Genomic DNA, 21,158 nt, shown 5'->3' with positions numbered 1-21,158 from the left:
TCGTTTTCTTAGAAAGAAAAGGCATAGTTTGCTATCTCTTTTTAATCTTCACCGATGGCAGACGCGAAGGGACTGCTGCAAGCCGTTATGGAAGTTTCGGTTGCATTCGGGTGTAAAGCAAAAATCATTTAACTCAATATCACCACAGTTTGGTGAGATTTGCAGTTGGTGAGTTTTATTAGCTTTACATTCTGAGCTGCGATATCACAGCTTGGAAAATCAACCGCAGTTGTTTGCATGTTGATTTTTGTCTACGAAAATCAAGCGTGATCTTGGGCGTTGGTGAGATTTGATTTTTTTTATATTTTCCCAACACTGCTTGTATGTCTCTGCAAATTTGCTTAAGTTAATGGGATTATTCTGAAGCTATCTGATCGTCCTTGAAGTACTCGGAACTTCGCTGAATATCATGAAACTATCTAAATTTATTAGAAGTTTTCTGGAATTTCTTGAAGATATCACTGCTTGCTAAAAGTTTTCGCATTTTTTTTTTGATTAATGAAAATTTGTCGATTTTCTCTGATCAATTTAGCTCAATTTTCGCGTTTTTTTTTAAGTTCTAGAAATCTCCATGATATAACACGCTTAAAATACTCTCACATTTTCCGGATGTTCGTATAATTTTTATCACGTTCCAGAAATTCTCTCGGAGCTTTGCTGAAGTTTCCAGAAATTCCCTGAGTTTCTGGCAACTTCTTTAATGTTTCTTCAATTTCCTTGAAATTATTTGAACTGCCCTTTGATTCTCTAATCTGCCTTGATGTTCTCGAAGCTTCCATCAAGCTCTGAATTATATTGAAGATCTCTGTTCTGCTGCTCGGAAATAAATGGAATTTCCGTAATGGCCCATGCATTAATTATGCCACGCTAAATCGAGCAAAAAATTAACCAACCCCCCCCCCTATCGTGACGTTTTTTCTATACCTAATGCATTGCTTGTCACAAAATCTTAGACCTCCCCCCTCCCCCCTTAGAGCATGACATAATATATGCATCAACCCTAAACACCTTTAAATGTCCCTGAAATTCTCTGGACTTCTGTGAAGGTTCTGAAATATTTCTGAAGTTTTCATAAATTCTCTGAAGGGCTCTGTATTTTCCTGAAATTCTCGGAACATCTTAAGGGTTCTCGATTTTTTTTTCAGCGCATCATGGAATTATCCTGATTTTTTTTCTAAATTTACCGACTATAGATTTTTAAACTGCTCCAAGAGTCTGGACTAAAGCTACGCAAACTGCTCTTAAGATCTGAAATTCCCCAAAAATCTCTAGATCTAGCTTTTTGAGGTACTTAGAACTTCTTAAAAATTTACACAATACCCCTTATGTTTTCTATATTTCTCAAGTTCGCTTGACACCTGTGAAGTTCTCTGAAATTCTAGGAACTTCATAAAATTTCTCTAAAATTTTCAAACTGTTAAACTGTGTTAAACTTCAACATTCAATGGATTTGATTGTAAAGCTGTTTCTTTAAAACTGATCGCCATGTCTTAAAAGCGTTTGGGTAAATTTCTCCAAGCATATTTTTAACGAATTTAAAAAATTGCTTTTTTATTATAAACCAGGAATATATCCATTAAAGTACTGGAAAAACCTGGAAATCTCAGGTAATTTTATTTAGAAAAATGAGTAGAGAAAGACGATTAAACGCCACAAAGCAAAGAATGATCAATCTTGAAATAAATTCACGCTAAAAAAGTTGAATTTTAGATAGGGGAAACGCTCCTATAGTTGCGGTACGTTAGTAGCGTTAGGCTCCTATAGTTGTGTACGGAGTCCCCATACACAACTATAGGAACCTAACGCTTCTAACGTACCGCAACTATAGGAGCGTTTACCCTATAAGAAAAAGTGACTTGGTTCAAAAAAGTGACCAAGTCACTAAAAAGTGACTCGCTACCAGCCCTGGAGGGCAGTCTGTAGTTGTGAGATCAAGATACGTAGATTTTAAAGGATTCAAGAAAAGAATTACAAGGAAAATAGAAGATCAATTTTTAACAAATTTTGAGAAGAATCTTAACGAGAATTTTAGAAGAAATCCAAATAAATTATGGGGAGAATTTAAAGGGAGTTCCGAAAGGATGCTTTGAGAATGCTAAGCTAAATTTCAAGAGAATTTCCTGAAAAAAATCAGAGAAATCATAAGTAGTAGACCATACTGAGATGAACTCCAAGGAAATTTTTAGGAATATTTCAAAGATTAATTTCCAAAAGGTAACTTCTACAGAGAGTATGGAGAGCATTCTAAAGGAATTATTGCGAGAATTATTGAGAATACCTAGAAGAGATTCCTAAACAGGTATGTAAAGAATTTCTGAGTTTGCTATGGATGAAAATTTCAAGAAAATGTCTGAAGGAATTGTAAACTGATTCTGAAGAATCCTGATAGCAACTCTGAAAAGAGCCCCAAAGTTCAACTTTAAAGAAACCGATTCAACTTGCCCGGTGTACCTCAAACAATTCGATTTTTTCCTAGTGTTCTAAATTTACCCCACCAAAAGGCAGACTTAGACAGTACCCGAGCAAAGTCTGAGATCAAATTGAAATCTTAATTTAATGTTGTGATTTCGCTGATATATTTTTTTTTTTTGGGATTTGAACTACTGCGACCATTAAGCTGATCTATTGTGGTATACCCCTGTTTAGTATCGCATCTGGTCAGGACAACGAGTTACCATTTAGGATAACTGCCGTTGTTGCCTGATAATGCGGAGTACCCCAATCTGGTATGATTCTTAGAATGAATTCATTCACCATTTTGGGATTTTTTAACCAAACCTCAGAAGGACTTAGTATGCTTTTGTTGAAATATTGTCTTCTGCGCACGAATAGTGCCGAACATTCGCAGAGCAAATGTTGAGAGTTATCTATCTGTCTCACAGCCACAAAACCTACATATATGTGTTTGACTTCGATTTATCTTTTTCAAATGATATCTAACGGGACAGTGTCCCGTAAGTAGCCCAATAAGTATGTTTAGTGATTTTTTATTTAAATTTAGTATTTTTACCGTAATTCCTTTGTTTGGAGTAATAAACAATTTGGATTGCCTTGAAGTATGCGTAGCAGCCCAATTTGACTGTATCATACCCGAGCAGAGAATGAAAACAAAATGAAAACTAATTTTGATATTATGATATAAGCGTTCGTGATAACATATTTTGCCTACAGTGTGGTCGAGTTAACAGTAATCATAAAAAAGTGAGATCTAAATGGTATATGAAGGATATCAAAAAGATAACAAATCATGTTTTCTTGATAACAAATCCATGTATGCGTTTTGATATCAGTAATTTCGTTAATTGTAAACAAAATAAGGAATAAATATGTTTTTTTAACTAGTTCGTTTATTTACTAGGCTCAGTCGTGTGTGACACTTTGCGGAGCCAAAATCAGTAATGTTTGATTTACATTTTAAATAGCAGTATTTCTAGGTTATTATAACTATGGTAGGAAAACAAAAAATTAAAAAAAAAACTAAATTGGTTATTATTTTGATATCATGATATCAAATTTTGTAATCTGAATGTTTTGAAATCTATAGGTTGCTACCAAGATTCAAAGTCAAAAAAATGTTATCAATAAGTTTTCATTTATTCAAAATAAAAACAAACCTATATTTCAGTCAGTTCTATCGATATCTATCTTATATCGATTAGTAAATTGAATTCGCAGGTAGATTAATATCAATAAATGTTGTAAAATATAACTGTACAAATCATAATTCAAGCTGAGTATTGCATTAGGTCCTAAGTAACATTGGCAGATTCTCTTCGTCGACTTTTTCTATGTATCTCCACGGCCATGTGAAGACATTCCCAGGTATTTTCAGCGCACAGATCTATAAAAGAAGCTTTTATCTTGACGAACACAATAAAAAACGGTTTTGTACTCAAGTTATTAACGAAAGAGAATGTCGATGAAGAGAATCGATCAATGTTACTAAGGACCTAATGAAATGTTCAGCTTGAGTTGTCTTTGTGATGTTCATAAAGAAAATAGCAAGCATGTTGATTGACTCGTAAGAAAAAAAAATGTAGATTTCAGTGATATATGTGGAAGCAAAAAAGTATCACATTTTGTTTTTAATGATATATTTTAGAAATATCTAAAACATATCAAAATATAAGCTCAACTGAAATTAAAAAAAAAGTATATCAAAATATGTTGGCAATATGATTTCAAAAACATAATTTGATATCATTTTGATATTATTTTGATATCCGACTTTGCTCGGGTATTGTCTTCCAATTTTTTCATTTCCATTTTTATAACACATTTAGATACCCCACAGAAAGGTTCTGGTCCTAAAAATTGGACACTTGAGCCTTGTCTAGCAAGTAAATCGGCTTTTTCGTTTCCTTCGATTCCGCAATTGCCTGGTACCAAGTACAGATAAACCTGGTTTTTGAGTGCCAGTTGCTTCAGAAGTATTATGCATTCCCACACCAGTTTTGATTGGCATGTGAATGATTGTAGTGCATTCAATGCTGCCTGGCTATCTGAAAATATGCAGATTCGCGTGTGTCGATAATTCCTTTTTCGACAAATATATGCACACTCTAAGATAGCGTAAATTTCTGCAAGAAAAACAGTTGTCCATCTTCCCATTGGTATTGAAACGTTAAGCCCCGGGCCTGTGATCCCAGCTGCAGTGCTATCATTCATTTTTGAACCATCTGTGTAGAAAATTATTGATCCTGGTGGAATTATTGGCCCTCCTAATTCCCATATTTCGCGGTTAGCATTAACTACTTTATACGGTATATCTAGGTTTAACCTTTTTTCCATCCAGTCTTCGTTCATTACTACTGATGGATTAATGAGAAAATCTTTCAGTATATTAAGGTGCCCTGAAAGATTGCCTTCAAGACAGACGTTTGTTCTGCGTAGCCTTAGTGCACGCTTTCCAGCTTCCATTTGCACGTATTGATGCAGTGGGAGCATATTGAGAGCTGCCTCCATGGCCTTTGATGGTGTGCTGTGCATTGCTCCTGTTATGGCCATGCAGGCCAAACGTTGAAATTTTTCTAGCTTTTACTGGGTCATGCTTTGCTTTGTTTTAGGCCACCAAACCAATGAAGCATATACTATTCTAGGTCTTACAATAACCGTGTTGATCCAATGAACCATTTTAGGATTAAGTCCTCATTTTTTTCTAAATGTTTTTTTACTAACCCAGAGAGCATTCGTGGCTTTTATTATTACTTGCTATAAGTGTAAGTTCCAATTAAGTTTATCATCTAGAATGACTCCCAGATACTTTACGTTTGACGAGTATTTTATAATAGATCCATTAATTGACAAACTTTAGAGTGTTACTTGTCTTCTGCGAGTGAACGGGACCAAAACTGTTTTGGATGGGTTTATATTTCTAGACCAACAGTTGAAATAGGCGGAACAACCAAACGTAAACAATGGCTTTAAACGCAAATTCTCGAGAGTCATAATACACCCACGCAAACTAACAATGTCATTCGATAAAGGAAGTTTGCTCTTTCAGATGCTGGTGTTAGATTGCGTGGATTGTCATTGATTTTTGAGAAATTTGCATTTAAAGCCATTGTTTACGTTTGGTTGTTCCGCTTATTTCAATTGTTGGTCTAGATTTAACCCTTCATTTTGGCACCACTGAAATGTGCAGTTCAACGCAGATTGCATTCTATCTGTGATGATGTGATCAAATTTTCCACGAACTACTATGACCACGTCATCAGCAAACCCGATAACTTCGAAGCCTGCATCCACTAGTTTATTGAGAAGATCATCAACAACAAGTGACCATAATAAGGGTCACAATAAACCTCCTTGAGGACACCCCCTAGTGGTCTTTATTGTTATTGATGATTCTCCCAAGTCAGCCGATACTTCTCTATTATTCAGCATTTTCATAATCCAAATTATAATGCAAGGATCAACGTTCCTTTTTTCCATTGAGTTTTTTTTATAGATTTGTAGGATGTATTATCAAAAGCACCCTCTACATCGAGAAATGCTACGAGAGCAATTTCTTTTTTGTCAAGAGTATTTTTCTACTTTCGTTACCAGTTTATGTAAAGCTGTGACTGTAGATTTGTTTGATTGATAAACAAATTGAGACCTGTTAAGGGGGCTCGTTTACAAAAATTTAATTTTATATACTCGTCTATTATCTTTTCCATGATTTTTAGCATGGTAGATGTAAGACTTATTGGTCTGAACGATTTTGGATTTGTTTTGTCTTTTTTGCCTGCTTTAGGAATAAAGACAACACGAACGTGGGTCCATATTTTTGGTATATGACCAAGCACTAAACTAGCTTTAAAAATATTAGTTAAGGAATCAAGTAGTAATGATTACTCAGGTTGCTGTCGTTTTGGTCGTTTTAACGGTTAAAATATCAAAATTGAGAGCAAACAAATCTTTCTGTGACATCACATTGAAAACTATTTCTGCTATCAGTGATAGCAAACTGAAAACTAAATTTGATATCCATTTTTCCTGTTGATAACAAAATAAGTATTCAATTTGATGTTATGCTAAGGCAATGAAAACGAACCCGCAACAACATATTTTTGAAGAGCACATTAAAATTAGGTATCAAATTTGCGTAAACTGAAATCATATTATGAATTCATTTTGATGTTGACATCAAAACTTGATTTCAATTTGTTGTCATTTTGATGCTGGACTTTGCTTGGGTAGACAGTTAATTTCACAAACTTAGTTAACCTTTTCACACAGGTGATCCACAAGCTTAAGTTGATCAATACACCATAAAATAGTCAAAATCGATTTAGCTCGTATATGTGCTCATTATTTTCCCCAATATCTCTTCTTGTTGTTCCAACTGTTCAACTATTGAAAACCAATTTAAGTACTATTGATTAGAATCAATTCAATCATGTTTTGGCTGTATGGAACATGTTTTGTTTAAGCACTTATTTTTTTTTTTTTCAAAACAACGAAAAACCTTCTGGACGGAAAAGAGAGTCTGGACTTACAAAAAGTATAATTCTTCTTCTTCCTCGCATTTCAAGCTTATTGCTTTTTAGCAATATTAGCTTATAGCGTGCTCTCAACTTAGTGTTCTAGATGCACTTCCACAGTTATTAATTGAAAGCTTTCGATGCCTGTACCATTTTTGCATTAATATTATTGTGTGGCAAGTACAATCATACTTCTATGCCCAGGGAAGTCGAGAAATTTTCCAACCCGAAAAATTCCTAGACCGGACCGGGAATTGAACCCAGCCACCTCAAACATGGTCTTGCTTTATAGCTGCGCCTTTACCGACTGAGCTAAGGGAGGCTCCACAAAAGAATAATTCTGGTTGAAGTAAATAAAACGCAAGACCTAATTTCAGATTCAGATTAGTATTTTAATTTTCCATAATTACAGACAGTTTAAAAGGTTCTAACTAGATTTCATCGATTCCTATTATAGATTATTTCTAGGAATATTACAGTAATGTAAATGTATTTCAGGTAATTTTCTCAGCTTGCGGCAAGCTATTCCACACAAAAAAAGCCTCATCGAAGAGTCAATCACAACAGTTGAAATCATCAAGAGGAATAATTGACAAACAGAGTCTGTCGAAATCATTTAGGACCTTTCGACTTCTGAGGAGTCAATTGGATCACGCTAACGAAATTAATAATTTTGATCCCCTTATTTGTAACCAAATGAAAAAACCGTTTCGCGATGTGATGAAATGAACCATCGGTCAAATAAATTTCTCCCTAACAAACGCGACGACTGATGGAGCGAGCAGTCTTATCTTATCAGGCACGTCACATGATAAGTGTGCAGTTTGGCCGATGGAGGTGCTGCTGATTTGATATCCATTCGAGTCGCAAACAAGACTCCACAATTATCGCGTCTCACATCGACTGGCTGACTGCGGGAAAATACTGGACTAATCGTTATCATTCCTAATTTATTGTACCTTAACATAAGGCAGATTGCAACAGAAAAAAAGCTTGCCCCAATATCAACATCGATCACCGTCGAAAATTCAAACTACGTGACCTGCTGCTAAGAATTTGTTGAATACGGTACATGGCTAAAATGCAAAGGAACCTCCGATACAACGCAACTAGTTCCACCTTCAATAACTGGCATCCGCATTCCACAGTGATTAACGATCAAATTGCGCCACTCTTTTTCTTCAATTCTAAAGAACCAATGCCAACCACGAATGAGTTCATTTCGACATTTGAACGATCTACAATTATTAGTTGCTGTTCTGGGTAATATCAAAGTTCTGAGCAATAAATGAGAAGCGCATAAAACGATCAGATTCATTCGGAGATCGTTCTGAGTAAGCAAATAAACACCATCCCGTTCCCGAGAGCCGAAGAAAGCAACAGACGGGTGGATGTTTTGTGAGAAGGTTCAATCTGTAGAACCTCAACTAAAGTACCTACTACAGAAGATAAAAGAGCATCAGTGTGACATCATTCTGTTCAGCAACTGGATTCCAAATGTACTCACGTCACACACGACGAACACCCGAAGGTGTAGAAGATCAAGATGAACGTATACCCAACAACAGGTCTCTGCACTTATACACATGCAATCTCAGTTCACTGGAGATTCTTTGGTGCGGTGTTGCCAAATTGGGTGAATAATAATTGATAGATTAAACTAACGTCCGTTAACGTTAACCGTTGTTTAGAGGTAAATCTCAAATTTATTTACTCGCTGCTTCTCTTCTTAAAATTTGAAAAACATTTTTGCATGAAATTCTATTGCTGATGTCGTGGAATATCGTAAATAAAATTGGATTTTTTGGCATATCCAACGGTAAGGTTGAAATATCAATATAACCAATCGAATTTCTTAAGTGTACGAGTATTCATCAAAATTTTTTGGAAACCATTCCAATAACCACATCGTACAATCTGTATGCAATAAATTATTACATATTTCGATAAGTTTGATAGCTTTAATACAAAACCATAAGAGATTCTTTTCCGGTTGGTGTTAGACAGATAATACAGAGAATCTTTGAAATACATGCTTATGGCACATTCTACAAGGATGTATTCTCGTTGATTTTGTGACATATTTTGTACTGTAACTGAAAAAAATGAAAAGTAATTCTCAAATACTATTGCAGACATGGAAAGTGTGATAAATATCCTACAAGAATTGATCTAGAGTTCATGATTTGAGTAGCTCAAAATGATTTGATGAGCAACTATGTTGCGTGACGATACAGTGTTTTGCTCTTCTGAACTACTTTAAATACTCAACAACCACTCACCAAAACGTTTTGAGCTTCTCTAATCAAAATCTTTTGATCAAGTCTTATCGTTCATTTAACGCAGTTTTTCAAATCTGCAAGAGTATTTAGAAGCTAATTTTTTTTCAGTTACAATACAACTGCAACTCACAAAAACAGGCAAAACCCGTTATAACGTTACGTAGAATGTCTTATAAGGAGTTTTTTATGTTCTTTAACTTCAACGGCTTAACTGCCTGATAAAATTCAGAAATCTAAATGTATTAAGATAAAACAACTACCGAACATTCGGCTGTTGAGATCTCAGTAACAAAACACCAAAGTAGGTAAACAATTTTAAGTGTATTCAATCAATTCTCCTAGTTTACGACCAAACAGATAATAAAATTTTCCGGAGGAAATCTAGAACAATTTTGAAATGATTTGAAATTGATGCTAAATTCAAGGAATGGAACACTATAGAATGATGTTCGAATTGTTAAACCTATCTTCATCTTTTGCTATAACATCCCAACGGGAAATTTATACCTATTCTTAGTGGAATCTTAAGTAAAGGTTCGTTGCTTTCCGCACAGCAAAGTTCACATTGCCAAACCTGAACATTCGACTGAATCTGGTAGCACTGACATACATTCAACAGATTATTCTCCTCCATCTTGGTTCCGACGTTTCCCGTAAGGTTAGGTAAAAACATTAACACAGAACATCAACAGTAGACGGATGATGATCGCTGGTTTTGTCAGATGTTTCCTAACATATTTCAACAATTATTACGCTACCACTCGTCGCCAAAAGCTCATACTAACCTTATCCAAGCACTTGAGCTCCTCGATGGAATAAACCACCTTCTGACACCGGGCACAGGATTTATTCATTTTGACAGCTCTGGTATTTCACCGCTCGTTGATCGCTCTCTTGCTTCTCGGTGAGTAGTACCTCCTCGATCGAGCAGTGGTGTAAATTTTTGCACACTTTCCACACAGAAAATTCACTCGAAAGGCCTTCACACAAAGCCTCCGAAACAGACAGACCAAAAAAAACAGCACCTTTTTGATTACGTTTCAACTTCGCTTTTTCCTTCACCAGCAAAATTTCTCTTTCGGTAATCCACTCTTCTTTTTCTCCACTCACACTCACTTCTATTATTGAACCGTGAATTGCTCAATGAAAAACACACAATTTCGGATTCACCACTGCACCAAACACCTCCAAACTGATCAGCAAACGAGATATTATGGTCAAACGCCCGAAAACTGATGTGTTAAAAAGCTTTTTCTCCTTCGGACGTAAAAATCCACTGCACTTGAAATATTTTCCGTCTTCTTCCTCCGGCAACCTCCACCATTAATCAATTATCCAATTCCTCGGAAATATGGAATGAAAGATCGGATCATACGAGACACAGATTCGAACAAAAAAAAAAACTTCTGTTATTCCGTGCAGAAAGAAACAATGCTGCGATTCAAAGTTCAAGTTGAACGAAACACCTCACCAACTACTAATAACAATAATAACACCGATAATGACGATAAAAAGCCGAAATTAATAGCAAAAGTGTTTGCGATTGAAAGGAAACAAACGGAAAACCACCCGTACGATCAGCAAACAGTAACGTCTATTCGCAACGATAGCTCGGACACAATTGAACACAGAGATGAAACCGCTACTGCTGCTGCTGCTGGAGAATCACTCACTCACTCACTGAAGTGAAGACTAAACACACCACACCAGTGTGCTTCAGCTGCACTCAGTGATGCCACTTTTTGCATCTGTATTTTAAGCTCCACATATATTTATAGATTTTCAGCTTCAAGAATCAGTATCAATCTGTAGATCTTTTCTAAAAATCTATATATAACTGAATTTTTAAAATCTGTATCTGTAATACAGATTTCTGTGTCGGAAATTGTCTAAAAATCTGTACCATTCCAGAAAAAACTGTATATGTGGCAACACTGGCTGCACTGTGCGACGGATACGGAGATATTGGTGTTGCGTTGTTGTTTACACTACGAGTACGATATACTACACACGTTGCTTCGACGACCAAGGAGTGATGTTGATGGCTAACGGAAAATGGTGTGCGTGTGGCCGATCATACACTCGAATGTTGCTCAATCGGTGTATTGTATTCAAAAACACCGCAACGACACCAAAAGTAGTGAGCGAGCTTAGCGATGATGTGTGAATGAAATGTTCATTCATGAGAGCTGCAAACTAATGTTAGTGAAGTACCGTAAAACAACCGAGGGAACGAACGTCCTTGTGTACCGTGTAGATGCAGACCGAACGAAGGATGCACTGGAGGAAAAATAGAGTTAAGAAAAAAAAGTGTTAATATTTTGAGTTTGTAGTACAGTTTCACGAAATCACAGGTGAAGGCAACAAAAGTTCAAACAATACCGAAATTCCAGCTTTCCTCAGTCGAATACTTTGATAATTTTTTTTTTCTTTATTACCGTAATTTTTAGCCGTAGGCTAGTTTATCACGTTTGATAATTTATGCTAGCGACAGCTTTAATCTTCATGTTATGTGTGTTATGTGTGACTTTCCAAGTAACTAGAAAAGCATTCAAAATCGTATCAAATGCACTGCACTTATATCTGCCTGGAATGAATCAAGGCTGGCATGCTTGGCATATACAGTTTTGGTCACAAACTGCTCATTTGCTAATTAGCTAAATCACGAAAATAACTAATAACACAATAGAACACACTTCTCTGAACATGGCATGGGAAAAGTTCATACATTTGCAGAGCGAGGACTTGGAGATAAAAAAAATTGCAAGAACCCAGAGTCTGCCAAATTGTCGAGATTCTAGGGCTTAGGTAAAAATTAAATACCCCAAAATATTAAAACAAAACTATTATAGGCTTGGAAAAATAGTTAAGATCCCTTTAATTAAGCCCTGCTAATTTAAAACCGGTACACTTCTTTTTGTCTGGTACAGCGTTCCTAGTAGTCGGTTCTGGAAGCTTTTGACAGAAATTCGGTTACAATGTCTTTCTCTTGAACGCATCCCGCCAAGGCTTTGTGCCGTGACCCGAAATGTGTCGAGATAAGGAAGGGGGTAACTTAACGGACGAACGTGAGGTGATTGAAAGGTGGAAGTAGCTCTACGATGAACATCTGAACGGCGCAGAGGCGGAGGACCAAGGCGGCAGGAGGAATGGCTCCCACGATAGGTGAAGTTAAGGATGCTATCCGACAGCTTAAGAACAACAAAGCAGCTGGGAAAGATGGTATCCGAGCGGAGCTTATCAAAATGGGCCCGGATAAGTTGGCCACTTGTCTGCACCGACTGATAGCCAGGATCTGGGATTCAGAACAGCTACCGGAGGAGTGGAAGGAGGGAGTAATATTCTCAGTATATAAAAAAGGCAGCAAACTAGAATGTGAGAACTATCGAGCGATCACTATTCTTAACGCGGCCTACAGAGTGCTTTCCCAGATCATCTTTCGCCGTTTATCGCCGCTAGCAAGCAGATTTATGGGAAGTTATCAAGCCGGTTTTGTGGACGGGCGATCGACGACGGACCAAATCTTTACATTGCGGCAGATCCTCCAGTGTCGTGAATATCAAGTCCTTACGCACCACCTATTCATCGATTTCAAGGCCGCTTATGATACTGTTGACCGTGAAGAGCTATGAAAGATTATGGACGAGAATGGTTTTCCCGGGAAGCTGACCAGACTGATCAGGGCTACGATGGATGGTGTACAGTGCTGCGTGAAGATATCGGGTGCGTTATCGGACTCGTTTGAAACTCGCAAAGGACTTCGACAAGGCGATGATCTTTCTTGCCTCCTGTTCAACATTGCGCTAGAAGGTGTTATGAAACGTGCGGGCTTTAACATGCGGGGAACGATCTGCAATAAGTCTAGCCAGTTAATCTGCTTCGCTGACGACGTGGTCATTGTCGGAAGAACGTTTCAGGCCGTGGCGGAGCAGTACACCAGGCTGAAACGTGAAGCAGGATGAAGGTTGGATTAAAGGTAAATACGTCGAAGACAAAGTATCTGTTAGCTGGAGGAACCGAGCTGGTTAGGGCTCGCATAGGCAGAAGCGTGACAAGAAGGTATGAGTTCGAGGTGGTGGATGATTTGTGTACCTCGGATCATTGGTGACGTCGGATAACAACCGCAGCAGAGAAATTCGTCGGCGTTTTATTGCCGGAAGTCGTGCTTACTACGGACTCCACAAGACCCTGAGGTCGGGTAAACTTCACCTCCGTACTAAATGTACCATGTACAAGACGCTGATAAGACCGGTAGTTCTCTACGGGCACGAGACGTGGACGATGCTCGAGGAGGACCTGCCAGCATTGGGTGTTTTCGAACGACGAGTGCTTGGGACCATTTTTGGCGGAGTATGTGAGAACGGTGTATGAAGGCGAAGGATGAACCACGAGCTGGCGCAACTCTATGGCGAACCCTGTATCCAAAAAGTTGCGAAAGCTGGACGGGTACGATGGGCGGGACACGTTTTAAGAATGCCGGACAACAATCCCGCAAAAATGGTGTTTGCCTCGAATCCGGCCGGAACAAGACGAAGAGGAGCACAGTGAGCAAGGTGGTTATACCAAGTGGAGCAGGATCTTGGAAGTGTGGGACGGTCGAGAAATTGGAGACAAGCAGCCACGGACTGAGTGAATTGGCGTAACATTGTGATGCAGGTGCAATCCTGAGGGATGTCGGACCAGGATAAGTAAGTAAGTCTTTCTCTTGAAATCTTGTGCAGAAGTTAAAAAAAAAAGTTCACGTTTTCTAGAATTGCCACGCGATGGAAGAAAAAAGAAGAGAATTAATTCTGTCCATATGTTACCGCGAGGCAATTAATGTAAAACCAAAACCATAAAATAACCACTTAGATACATCTCGTTTGCCTAGTCATAGCTGACGTAGATACCAAAGCCAAAAAAATTAAATGAAAAGCAGGGAAAAAGGAACGAAGGCTCGTTTAACATAATCTTACTGCAGTATTTGCTTAGGAATATTTAAAGGGTGATACGGTCAAAATTTGGTCAAGGGAAAACGCGTGTAAATCGGTGAAATCGTTTATTTAAAAAATCAAATTAAATTTCTTTTTCAAGTTCAATTAGTATAAAATTCAGGTAAAATATTCAGTTAGGCTTCCGCTTTTCCAAATCCGAATTGCCGGGCCTTACGCTTGACCCCTGCCATCAGATTTTGTACAGCCACCTTGTCCACCTTCTTCGCCGCAGAAAGCCAGTTTGCCTTGAACTGCTGCTCGCCCTTAGCAGTTTTTTTGGTCTTCTTTAGGTTCCGCTTGACAATAGCCCAGTATTTCTCAATTGGGCGGAGCTCTGGCGTGTTGGGAGGGTTCTTGTCCTTGGGAACCACCTGCACGTTGTTGGCGGCGTACCACTCCATGGCCTTTTTACCGTAATGGCAAGATGCCAAATCCGACCAAAACAGTACGGAACAACCGTGTTTCTTCAGGAAAGGCAGCAGACGTTTATTCAAACACTCTTTCACGTAAATTTCTTGGTTGACAGTCCCGGAAGCTATGAAAATGCTGTTTTTCAAGCCACAGGTACAGATGGCTTGCCAAACCAGATATTTCTTTGCGAACTTTGACAGCTTCATGTGCTTGAAAACATCTGCTACCTTTCCCCTTCCTTTTGCCGTATAAAACTCCTGTCCCGGAAGCTGCTTGTAGTCGGCTTTGACGTAGGTTTCGTCGTCCATTACCACGCAGTCAAACTTCGTCAGCATCGTCGTGTACAGCCTCCGGGATCGCGCTTTGGCCGTCGTATTTTGTTTATCATCGCGATTTGGAGTCACTACCTTCTTGTAAGTCGATAGTCCGGCTCGTTTTTTGGCTCGATGCACGGTTGTAGACGATACACCCAGCTTATTTGCGGCATCTCGGAGAGAGAGGTTAGGGTTTCGCTTGAAACTACCGGCAACTCTCTTTGTCGTCTCAGCGGCTTCCGGTTTTCGATTTCCCCCCGATCCAGACTTCCTGGCTGTCGACAAACGTTCCCCAAACACTTTAATTACATTTGTAACGGTTGATTTGGCAACTTTTAGCGATTTTGCCAAATTTGCGTGCGAGTAGCTCGGATTTTCGCGATGCGCGAGCAAAATTTTGATACGCTGCTCTTCTTGCTTGGACGGCATTTTGACAACTGAAGAGTGAATTCCAAAATCAACAGCAACATTCTACACACACACACCTTCAAAATGAGGGGTGTTCAGGTTTTTTAAATGCAAAATTGAAAGAAATATGTCAAGTTGATATTGACCAAATTTTGACCGTATCACCCTTTATGCGTTCAAGTAGGATAAACACGCCCATGCACGGCATGTTTGCGCATCTAGGTTAAGTTGAGCTTTCCCTCCCTGTTTATCCTTAACGAAGAATATAGTTATAATGTTTAAACGTTACAAATGTTCACATTCTTATTTGTAGGGCCATATCAGATCTTAGTTACAAAAAGAAATAAATTTACAAAATAACCGAGAAATCCCAGATTCAGAGGGCATAGCATATCAGGTCTAAACAACACAAATTTACCCTTTCATCGGCGATTGGAATCCTATCTAATAGAATAGGCAAAATTAGCCAAAAGTCCGGTATTGAAAGGGATATATAAACCCCATGGACAAACCAAGTAAAGGTTTTACATAATTATAAGTTGCCAATGCAACACGTGGCCGTAAGATCACTTTGTACAAAATTTTGGAATAAAATTAGGTTTCGTAGGCTCTTCTCTTTTTTGAATCCGAAAGAACATTCGTCCTAGAAGTGAAAACTTCTCTCCTTAACCGGAGAAAAAAGTAGCTCCTAGAATCAAAAACAGTGTCTGACCTAGTAACCGAAAGACTCTCCCCTACCGTAGAAGAAAGTAGCTTTTGGCCGCGACACCACAAGATATGAAAAACCCGACATGGTCGGGTACGACGATCGCAAAAGAGTTGTAAATGGTCAAAATCACCGTCTGTACAGTGCTGCAACATTTCAAGGAACGTTTGTTTGTTTCCCGGAAGGTCCAATCAAGGCGTCGAAGCGGTACAGTGGACCGAAAAATGCGTCAGAACGTCATGAAAGCTATCAAAGCGAATCCAGGGCTTTCGGACGTAGATGTGACCGACAAACTCGGTGCTGTTCGCAGTACAGTTAGGAATATACTCATTCGAGAAGGTTTCTTCAAGTATCGGCCTAATAAGCAACCGAACCGAAGCTTAAAGCAAAACATTACGGCCAAAACGCGAGCCTAAAAGCTGTATAACCAGGTGCTTACCAAATTCAACGGATGCATCCGTATGGACGATGAAACGTATGTCAAATTGGACTTCAAACAGCTTCCGGGACAGAAGTTTTATGTTGTCAGTGGTCTCGGAGATGTTCCTAAGACAAGTTTGCCGGTAAGCTGATGATCTGGCAGGGAACCTGCAAATGTGGCCAGAAGACTCCGATTTTCATCACAACCAACAATATGAACGCACAGTATATAGGGTGTTCCAGAATGTCTAAGCACGATTTAAAAAAAACGTTAACGTAACTCTATTTACAGTAAATTCGATTTTTGTTTCGTATTCATGTTCTCTATAGTATTCTTTTATTATTATTATTATTTATTATTTATCTTTATTAGGGAGGCTTTCCGTATTCTTTTATAGTATAACGTAGAAAATCCTAGATCCGATCAGTCGTAAGCCAAGGAGTTGATTTTTGATCTCACGCTACTCATTAGCCGCAGCACAGATGCCTTTCCAACAGTTTTGGATACTGTTTCCCAGTCTTTCGCAATCTTTGTAACGAAATCAACTGCCTTTACATGTTTCCGAAAATATGCTTTGGTAAGGGCTCAAAAAATTTCGATTGGCCTGGCCTGGGAACAGTTTGCAGGATTCATCTCCTTGGGTACGAATTGGACTTTGTTGACTTTATACCAGGCTACCGTGTCCTTGGAGTAATCCGCCAAATCCGGCCAAAACAATTCTGAGGCGTCGTATTTGCGGATCATGGGTAACATACGCTTGTTTAAACACTCACGCACGTAAACATCGGTTGTCATTGTCTCCGTTGTCACAAATGGTTTGAAAAGCATACCACATTCACCAATGGCTTGCCAAATCATAGCCTTCTACCATCACGAACGGTGTAGTACTGATGACCAGGAAGAGTTTTGTAATGTAATTCATCGTCCATAATCACGCACACCGATTTTTTGCACAGCAATTGGTCGTATAACTTCCGAGTCCCCGGTTTGACGGATGCGGCTTGTTTTTCACTCCGCTTTGGTTTCTTCTGATTTGTATACGTCCTTAGACTCATTCTTGCCTTGGCCCGCTCCTTTTGTAATTGTGGCTTTGAAATTCAATTCTCTTGGTATTTTTTACGGATATTAGAATTATCTTCACAAACACCATGGAATTTTCCACAGAGTTACTACGAAACATTACTATGAACCAGAGGTGGCAATGAAACTTCATTCAAAAAAAAATTCAATATGGAAAAATGACCATATGAAAACGTATCCGCATGAATTAAAATAAATGTCGAAGGCAAGTATTTTTTGACAATGTTTCACTATCAACCAAAAATATCTATTGTTCGATATGAAAGATTGAAGAACAGGAGTTTTTTTTATAGATGACCCCAATCTTTGGGACCATAGGCCAAAATGAGAACCATGAGCTCCAGCATAGATTCTTCAGCGATTGTATTGGCTTCTTTTGTCCAGTTTCTCGATTTAATTTGCTACCTCACAGTGTTGGTTTCCATTGGCCTGGCCTCCGGATAGTTCGAAAGATTTATCTAATTGGACACGTCTTGGTCAGTATTTGCTTTGTCAGAATCATGGGGACTATTGGTATTTACAGCAGTACTGGTTCAAGACCACCCAAACGTAGGTATCACTCGTCACAAATTACTTTGTCACCATTCCACACTTACGCATGCCATTTAACCAAATTGGTTAAACATTGACATAAATTATCATATAGCTCTTGAGCCTTCGGTTCGACCTATGCGCGATATGCATCAATACCACATAAGGAAAGATCGATTTTACGTATGGTTTAGTTCATAGATTAACATTGACTGCTGTTTAAAAATGTAAGTACTTGAACACTAAGAAATAAGTTAATTCAAATGCTTTAACCGCATATATAAGAGATTTCGCGTATTGAGAGAATTATACAGTAATCGAGTACAACAAACTCAGGGGAATACAATACCTCCAAAAGTTTAAAAGCTATTAATTGTCACATACCTGTACTTTTACTTATTTCCTAAACTATTCCTCTCCTTGTTAATCTGCTTAATGCTGCCTGCGTTTTCTTTTTAAAGTTCAAGACTAAATAAGAAGATTTATTCTACAACTTTAAATGTTAGTTGTCTCCCTAAGCGGACCTCCCGCATCCCAATTCTTTTGTTAATCTACTTAATGTCATTAGACTTTCTGAAGTTTCTTATTTAAGTTCATTTGATGATTATGATATCTCATTAGTCTAATTTAATACATTATTAAAAGCTCTAATTCACCTAATCAATCATAACCCATGCTTTATTAACTACCTGCATTTGTGCTTGTAATCTAAAATTAAACGTGTTTCAAGTACTTTTGATTTAAGCCTATACCTATTTATTATATCTTAGTTCGACCCAGGTAACACCTTCATGTGACTAAAATGCTTCATTTGGAAGTTAATTTCCTAGCTGATTTTTAAATTATATAGGGTATATGCTCCAACTATGTTCACACGCTTCCACTATGTCGCACCACTAAAAAAAGTATGGGTATGTCACAATAGAAGCACGCCACAGTGGAAATCCCGAGCCATAGTTCAAACACTTATCCCAAATCAAAATGAAGCACATATAAGATTAGTTACAAAACCATGTACAAAAATGATGTTTAACATTGTTTCCTGAGTAATACTTCAATGAAAATAACAATGAAAGCTTGTCACGCAAATAGAAGGAGCACCGTTGGGCACTTTCTGAAATATTTCAATAGTATAATTCCCTTGCAAACCCAAATACATCTATCTGCGTAAAAATAAATAAAATAAGAGTGATTTGCGGCAAAACCCGCCAGTATCACACCCAACGTCAGTGCCTATACGTAAGCGTACTACGACGCGGCTCTCAATTAAAGGAGTAACAAGTGTGATACTATCACTGCTAGACTAGATCTTTGGTTCTCTTATGCAGTGGTTTATCATAGAGAGGAAGCTTATTAATCCCCATTGCCTGCCCATTCTATCGCGGCATGAGCCAGCAACGCCGACCATAAACCTCCCGTCTCCAACACTCCACTATAAAGCATGAAATTAAGCCCGCCCACCAACAGCAAGGTGCAAAAACTAGCCAAGGGGAGGGAGTATGATTGTAATTGACACACAATTATACTAATGCAAAAATGGTACAGGTATCGAATAGTGCTGGGACTCGGATTATCTGGATATTTTTATTTTTCAATTTTATTAAATTTTGACAATTAACAGATTTGCCATTTCACATCAGGTTACATGGGCGCTTAAAAGTCAACTTGTTGACAAATATTTAGAACAGTAAAAAAGATAACTGTTAAAGGGAGAATAAATTTAAAATTTCACTATCCGGATATCCGGATAGTTATTATCCGCCTGATGACCATCTCAACGTTTTCTCAATTTATTTTATTTCAATATTGGCTAGTTCTGTATACTTCATTTGTCTGAAAGTAATTTTATTGAAAAAAAACTGAAGTATCCGGATAGTTGAAGTCCCAGCTCTAGTATCGAAAGCTCTTAATTAATTACTGTGGAAGTGCACTTACAACACTAAGTTGAGATCACGCAATGAGCTAATATGGGATATGCAATAAGCTTGAAATGCGAGGAAGAAGAAGAAGACGTTGGATGTTACTGTTAGATGTTTTCCCAAGTAACACTTGCAACATCTTGCATGAAAAATAAAAAAAATCCAGTTGTTAATAAGTTATATATTAATTGCTTCTAAAACATCCTGTTTTAGACGCGTTGTATTGTTGTTTGTGAAGTATTCAACCTTTCTGACAAGCACTTGTTATCTTGAAGTTATAATTTGATATTGCATGTCGCAATTACCAGTTTATAACACATTTATAACTGATTGTATTTGGTGAAAACTGGCTAGCCTTATATACAACATGTTTTCATATAAAAAAAAAAATCCGCGTAAAAAAAGACCGTGTAAAAAAACCGCGTAAAAAGCGACTCTAGTGTATAACGATATACCGCGTTAATTCTGGAATCCGCGTAAAAAAAACCAAAATCCGCGTAAAAAAAACCGCGTAAATTCCGAAATCCGCGTAAAAAAAAACCGCGTAAAAAAACCGCGTAAAAAGCGACTCCAGTATACATAGATCCCACCTCTTGCGCTTCTTTCGGTATAAATAAGTTGTATATAAGTGACTAGACGTAAATGTTTACCGCTTATATTGTCATAAATAAGTTATGTAAACCCGTTTATGACAAATTGTGTTGCTTGGGTTCAGATCTTTAACCAAATTTCGAACAGAAGCACTCTTCTTATTGGCGGAAGATTAGGTGATATTCCGGTCCAACAGTTGATTGCATGGTTTGTTTACGACATTTTTTAAGAAGTACTCCTAAACCATGGAAACCAAAGCGTTCCCTAATTTTAAATCGTCACACGTCACCGATAAGGTTAAATTATCCTTTAGGAGTTGAATGAAGCTGTTCATCACATCAGGTGCTGACTTATTTACCTACCCCAACACAACCAAAGTGGGTGGCAGTTTCCTAGCATGAACCCACCCAACGTGAAAAATTCACCCTTCTGTCATTTGATTGTGTTGCAGTTCTCCAATGTACATTATTATTTACCCTACTTGATGTGGGCATGTACTAGACAAGAATGAAGTTTTTCCCCCATCGCACATTCATCGATACACTCACACTGCT

At 38.0% G+C, this 21,158-nt stretch overlaps 1 protein-coding gene across 2 annotated transcripts in view; it reads right to left on the bottom strand.

The window, feature by feature from the left end:
- The window catches only part of Lasp (lasp), a 191,662-nt gene extending 180,744 nt beyond the window's left edge, over window positions 1–10,918 (bottom strand). Inside the window, exon 1 of one of the 2 annotated variants that reach the window (XM_065224981.1) lies at window positions 10,036–10,918. In XM_065224981.1, the coding sequence (XP_065081053.1) occupies window positions 10,036–10,104 (69 nt within the window). In that variant the 5' untranslated portion in view covers window positions 10,105–10,918. The remainder of the gene's footprint in view (window positions 1–10,035) is intronic. The other variant, XM_065225067.1, reaches the window with a different exon arrangement.
- Window positions 10,919–21,158: the final 10,240 nt, after the last annotated feature.

This window comes from Ochlerotatus camptorhynchus, unplaced genomic scaffold (genome assembly GCF_037179485.1).
Source record: "Ochlerotatus camptorhynchus isolate MF236.1 unplaced genomic scaffold, CSIRO-AGI_Acam_v1.1 ptg000002l, whole genome shotgun sequence".
NCBI lineage: Eukaryota > Metazoa > Arthropoda > Insecta > Diptera > Culicidae > Ochlerotatus > Ochlerotatus camptorhynchus.
Note: the sequence above shows the minus strand (reverse complement) of the source record. Positions and strands in the feature narration are given on the sequence as shown.